The sequence below is a fragment of the Antrostomus carolinensis genome, unplaced genomic scaffold, assembly GCF_000700745.2.
Source record: "Antrostomus carolinensis isolate BGI_N321 unplaced genomic scaffold, ASM70074v2 scaffold27713, whole genome shotgun sequence".
NCBI classification, from domain to species: domain Eukaryota; kingdom Metazoa; phylum Chordata; class Aves; order Caprimulgiformes; family Caprimulgidae; genus Antrostomus; species Antrostomus carolinensis.
This window is the reverse complement of record NW_010306284.1, coordinates 14091-20905: the sequence shown is the minus strand read 5'-3', so window position 1 is coordinate 20905 and position 6815 is coordinate 14091. Positions and strand designations below refer to the sequence as shown.

Sequence of the window (6815 nt, the reverse complement as noted above, 5' to 3'; positions counted from 1 at the left end):
AACAATTTTTAAGTGTCTATAGCTTGCTAGTTATTGCTGTTTTAATAGGACATAGCCTATAAACAAAGTAACATACTTCAGGGAATCCTTAAACCCATTTACCCAATGTACTATTGGAAAGCTATTGGTTCAGGTACAATAGCATTAATTTGTACCAGGCCTCTGGTTTCTCTAAGCTAGGTATTTAATTAAGTGTACACATTCCAGTAAGTTCATTCATTTTTTATAATCTAGGCTTTCAGAAGCCCAACTGGGGATTTGCTTTTGTTCCAGCAAGAGTCAAGAAACAGTCACTCATGTAATAAACAAGTAGTAACAATTTAATTGAGTAAATGTCATTTGTCTTACCTTATCTACATTTGCTCTAGTTTTGGCAGAGGTTTCTACATACTGCACACCCCACTCCTCTGCCTTACTTCTAGCCTCTTCTACAGGCACTTGTCTGCGCTCTTCCAAGTCAGATTTGTTTCCCACTACCAGTAAAGGGATTTTATCCTCTTCAGCCTTCACACGCAGGATCTGTTCCCTAACGCATCAGGTATTCAGAACAAAAAATATCTGCGTTAGTAGTAGCAACAAAAATCCCACCTTTATCAGGAGTGGATCAACTGGTCTGCACATTACTAGTGTTAACAACGGTATTTAAAAGTACATTTCCCAACAGTTGAACACACACATACTTTAAAATTTATTCCAAGTTTAGCATAATAATACTATGGGCTTTATAAAAGCCTCACACTTCCAGGATGGCAGTTTTATCATTTCATTAGTAAGTTTACTACTCAGGCTCTAATAAAGAAGAACTGTATGACAGAAGAGCAACTCACAACAGGAGTTCACATCTGAATGAGGAAAAGAGTACAAGTGTCACATTTGCCAAGTTTCACCTTGGCATTTAGTCACCATCTTCAACTTCCAGTCTACATCCCACCTCAATATAGGTCTGAGCAACAACAGGCTTTGCCAAGGCAGTAGGTTGGGAATAGCATAAGGAGCTGGCAGAGATCATTCTTAATGCCTACCTAAATTTTACATAAAGAAAAGTTACTAAGTATTGCTGAAATACAATGGAGAGTTACTAAATATCGCTGAACTACAACACTAGCCACCTTTGTCCTTCAAAGATCCCAAGAAAACGTTTGAACCACCAGCATTAATGTAGCTATCCTTTATCATTCTAAAAGGACCTGTCAGCATCCAAGAAAGGAGACAGTGGTGATGCTGCAGGTCAGTCTCAGTCTGTGCTGTTACTGGAGTAAAACATGGGTTGAAACCAAACTGACACATGCTGCTGTCCATCTGGGACTCTGGAAGAACAGTACCAATCTACAGTTACTTTTAGATTGCTTCATTTTGTTATGATCGAGAGCCAAACTAGGCATGAGCATAGTGCTACACCCCCCATCCCCCTGAGTTACCACACTACTTTAGATACTTGCACTTCCCATCCACAAAATAACTGAATGTATGCAGAGTACAGCAGAATCTAAACTAGTGTTAACACTGAAGCAGACATTCTGCTGTTCCACTCAACCAGACCTTCAAACATTTTCAGATTACAGAGGCACTTAAAGCAAACACTAAATGCATAGCCTCAGCAGGAGAACTAGGGTTTAAAGACAAGCTCACAGTTTGTTCAGTATTAAACTTTTTCATAGTTTAAGAATTCTAGAAGGTACAGAATCAATAATATCAATCTGTAGTTTAGGCTGCAATGTTAGTGACTCATACTACCCATTATCCTCCTCCTTCCTGTGGAATAGTTTTCCAAGGAGCTGGTTCTTAGACATTAGCTTAACTAAGTAGTCCATTTAACTAGTTTCACTTATTTTTTTATGACTCACTGAGAAGTAGAGGATTCTCCATCTCAAAGCTTTAGGTCCTTCTTGCTTGTGTTTAGGGCTAGCATTGCTTTTTCATTGTTTTGCTGTGCTAGAATCTTGAACTAACACAGTTAACCCAGTTACAGAAGTCTGACAAAAACCACAAGCTGCCAAGATAAACACTCCTACTCCTTTTCATCCAAAGCCTTAAGCCTTGGGTTTAACCTTATTATTTCCCTCAAGCACATAAGCAAAAAAATTAAGGCTATGTACTTTCAAGTGCCTCATTTCCTTCATTTTTTTTTAATGGTATCTGACTTTTTCCTTCATCTTATACCAGGAACAGTTCAAGTACTCAGTTTTGCAGTCCTACAACAGGTCAACTGTTTATAGCTCCTTTAAGTGCTTCGGTCAGAGGAAACTGAGCAGAACAGCTCTGCTTGTGTGCCCCATGACTGTCAGCCTTCTGACGTCTAGCAAAGTCAAAAGTACTATGTGACAAAGGGACAATATACCTCTTAAAAGATTACTCAGTCACCTACTGCTGTTGGAACAATATAATACATTAAGAACCTGGACCAAAGTCCTACAGTGTGAGGGGAATTTGCCATAGCATTAAGACAACCCTAGAAATAGGTGTCCACCTTAGCACCACCACTTGCATTACCAATTAGTATCTGTTAACCTTGCACCACCCAGGTAAAGTGAACATAAGCCAGACTGATAAAGAACTTTATTCTGGCAAACATAAGGAGCCCTAACACTTTCCCTATGTTGTGGGAAGTTTTACTTCAAGTTGTACAGCTGTCCTAGAGAATCTCTGGATTACCTTCTACACTGAAGCAATAGCTATTGTCAAATAAAAGTTTCACTTGTCCTGAAGAACCTGGTTACACGAGTCCTGAGACCAGAACAATGGATGAAACCCCTTGTTTTCCTTTTACACTACACAAGCAGTTTCTGTGCTCAGTCTGGTGCCGATTTTTACATTAGAACTGCTAATCCCAAGAACAAAAATTGAAGCATTTAGTTCTACTGTGCGTCTTTCTAGGAATACATCTGCCTACAATAGTGCTGCTTGGCTGCCAACCCTTGTTTGGCATCAATCCACACCTGAGAGTGGAGGCTAATCCTTCCTTTCCTTAGAGCACCTGCTTCTAGCGGTAAGCAACACAGTGTCTGAAACCTGGCCAAAAGGCAGACTTAATTCCAGAAATACTGCTCTAAGATAATTAAACTTCACATCCACAAAGACTGAAAATTGGCTTGAATACACGTTTTAAGAGTCCAAGAATCTGTTACTTGCCTGAAGTTACTGCTGACATAATGTACTCATAAGCTGAAGGCATGAGGACAGCTAGAGGGAGACGCTGGTACTGTGGTTTAAGTTACCAGTTACCAAGAGAAAAATGGTTATGTTGTCACTTCTATTGACCAAATGGTAATGGAGGAAGGATAAAGAGCTGTAGAGTTGTCAGAGGAACCAGATATTTCCCCCTGCCTGGGACAGAAACTACTTACCGAAACTCCGCTGTTGCTGTGAAGGATTCATGCTCTGTTATTGAGAAAACTAGAAGAAAGCCTTCCCCACTGCGGAAATAGTTATCTCTGATAGCTGCATAATCCTCCTGTCCTGCTGTGTCCAGAATGTCTATCTGAACTTCTTCACCATCCAGAACTACTTTCTTTCTGTAGCTGTCAGCCTTGGTAGGTTCATAGTCTTCTACAAACTGAAGATAAGAAAGGAATTAGTGGTGCTTAGAATTACTGTCAAACAGTATCAGTATTTGTCCATATTCATTCTCTTTCACTTCAGTGACACTTAAATTCCCAAAAACCTTTTCTCATAATTCAGTCAACTACCAAGTTCCACCACTTTTTTTTTTTAGTTTCACTATAAAAAGCAAATTATTTAAACACTTAATACATCAAATACCTAGTATGCTTAGTCAAAAGAAACTGACTTGCTACATGAAACTTTTCAGCAATTTCAGCACAACTTAAAGGAAAAAGATATAGTATAAGCTACCAGCAACCTAGTGCCATTATCTAGATATCCCACTTCAAGAAAAACAATTTCAGTGTACTTCAGATACAGCTATCTGAAGCTTCATCAGGTGCAGATGACAGCACCCAGCTGTTGAACATGCTTGCTCCATAATTACACAAGCATGCACTTTAGTCCATTCAATACTGATCAGACCCACAAAGCCACTGTCAGTTCAACTTACCAGTTCTGTGCTGACAGCACATGTCTAACATAGGCTCCTTACCTTTCCACCCCCTTTCTCTCAGCCTCAAAGTACAAGAAAATGCTGTGCCATGAGCCTGATGAAGCTGACTGGCTTTCACTAGTGACTGTGCCACCCGTTCAGATATTCACATCACTACAGGACATGAGAACAGCCTACAGATAAATACTAACTTCTGAATTACAGGATCATGTATTCCTTCACATACTGGTCTGGATTGTCTAATCTAGCTTCCTGTATACCAGTATGGAAGATCCATGTTATGAACACACCTACTTCATCATTCAGCTCAGAATGAGCTAGAATGCTTACTTCTGACTCCAGCCTTAACTGGCCTAAAAGAAACTGCAACAGAACGAAAGTGCAATGCCAACTGGTAACAGCCTCTGTACTCTCAGACAAGCACATTCACATTCTGCATGTTTTTGAAGCCTTTTGAAGACTGTTCTTTCACTAATGAGCATCAGTTTTGTCACCCTTAAACAAAGATGTTTCCAGAGGGCACCCTTCCCAGATTCCTGCATTCTTCTCCTGCCAGTCAGGTCATGAGGTCTTTTACTACTTCCATTTAGCTCCCCTGTCCCACTAAAAAAAAGTTTAGTAAGCTGTATCCATTGGTGCTTTAGAGAACCTGAGCCAAAGCTACTTACCTCATCATACATAAATTGAAGAGTGAGTGCAGATTTGCCCACACCTCCACTGCCAACCATAATTACTTTATGAAGGGCCAAGGAACTCTGGTTCTTGCTCTTGCTGGCAGCCATTGTCCTGCTTGCCACAGATGAAGTGCCAGGCAATCAATCAGATCTGCAGACAGAAGAAACAGTCACCATCCATGACACTGGTGGCATCATGGTAGCAAGCAGGTAAAGCATCTCACTAGCACTGAAAGACCAGATTAAAACCCTGCCCGGCTAGCCTAGAGGATAATTTCAGGCCATTTCAATGCACTGGCAAGCAAACCACGTCACTGATGTCTAAAATATGAGTAGGAACAAGGTATTAGAACAGATAGAGGGTATTTGTGACAACAGTACCATTAATAAAAGTGCCAAAGGCTTCTCAAAGCAGCTACTAGCTGAATAAGCTGCTCTTATTTGTAAACCCATCCTAGACAATTGTTATCTAGAGCAGTCTCCAAAAGAAAAAAGCCACTTTCACAGACAACATGAAATTAAGTGGTTTTTATTGTTCTTGTTATAAGGCTTTACATTTTTCTAAAATACTTATTTAATGTAGATGCAGCTTAGTTTCAACCTGGAAGCAGAACTATACCTTAGATCTGCTTATAGGTAGAAAGATGACTTTTGATCTCATCTCTACATGGGCTAAAAAAAAAAAAAAACCAAAACAGATACACAGTAAATTCTGGCAGGGACAAGTTGTAAAAGCTTCCAGCAGAAAGTCTTATGATATGGCATTAGCATTTATTTTGTACTCTTCCTGCCTTTTGATGCTGCAAATCTAGTTTGCTTTTGAAAAAAAATTCCTGCTTTACTGCAAGAAATTCTCAATTTGTATTCTTACCCTTTTATGGCTTTGCAAAATCAGAAGTTTCAATAAACAAGTACTAGTTAACAAGCCTTTGTGTGTCATGCAAACTGAGTAACTAAGTGCTAGAGACCTCTTAAAAATAATATTGTATTTTTTTTTTTAAGGGTAGCTGTGTCAGAAACACAAGTACCAGCTGCCACACCTGCAGCAGCTGCAAGAACAGCACACCGGGGACAAATGCACAAGTGACCGATAATGAAGAGATGTGTTGGTCAGGATTCCCACAGTGAGAAAAAAACAACCAGAGACATGTACTCCAGACACATGATGGCTGTAAGGGAGATGCTGGGATAGCAACACTTGTGTCCTCACAGCAGGACAGCTAAGGGCCCCAGCTGCTCATATCCTGGCAGAGCGCTGTAGGGAGAACAGCAGACCATTCAGGGAACACTGCTATGGAAAGTCTTGATTTACAGCAGCACCCATTATTCTGGAAGCAACAGGCCTACCAGGAGTCTCAAATTCTCCTGAACATGATTACTCCAGAAAGAGACTGGAACTGCCACACCACACCATCAAGTTCTACTGGATGGAAAAACAAGGCCTAGTATAGAAGGTAGGGAGTACTATATTGGAAAGAAAAACCTTCAGGATAACTAGCTGCCCTAAACAAAGTTAACTGGGGTCTGAGGGATTGTCAACCTACAAACACATTACAGGATTGTTTAGCCTGGAAAGGACCTTTGGATGTTGTCCAGCCCAAACCCCTCCCTTAAAGTGGATTGCTTGGAGCAAACTGCTTATGTGCCCTACATTTTGAGGCTGACAATTCCATGACCAGTCTGGGCAACCTGCCCTGGAGTACACATATATTGTGAAGATTTTTCCCTTTGTTGTGACTTGATGTTCTGAAAAGCAACAAATCAAACTAAGTTCTCATTGACTACTGCATACAAGAACAAACATGCCAACAATCAAGAAGTGCCCTCAGGACAGCATTTTCTGACATATGAGCAGTAGTATTTTTCCATGCAGAGTATTTTACTCACACCTGTTTGCTACACGCATTTGGTACAGTAATGCAAATTAACTACCTTTAAATGTTCATTCTGGGATAAACACTGGTAAGTGAAGACAGATATTTTCCTCTGGTAATCTTCTATATTATGTTATACATCAACTCCCTAATCCAGGACACTTCTTCATACAGATATGGGATATGACAACTCCTACTTCTCAGAGATTC

The 6815-nt window shown here is 40.2% G+C and overlaps 1 protein-coding gene across 1 annotated transcript in view; it reads right to left on the bottom strand.

Moving 5' to 3' along the window:
* The window catches only part of RALB (RAS like proto-oncogene B), a 7423-nt gene extending 2533 nt beyond the window's left edge, over positions 1-4890 (bottom strand). Inside the window, exons 1-3 of the mRNA XM_010165089.2 lie at positions 4726-4890; positions 3345-3553; positions 349-526 (exon numbers count right to left, since the gene is read on the bottom strand). Coding sequence (XP_010163391.1) covers positions 349-526; positions 3345-3553; positions 4726-4839 — 501 coding nt within the window. The 5' untranslated portion in view covers positions 4840-4890. The remainder of the gene's footprint in view (positions 1-348; positions 527-3344; positions 3554-4725) is intronic.
* Between the last annotated feature and the right edge of the window lie 1925 nt (positions 4891-6815).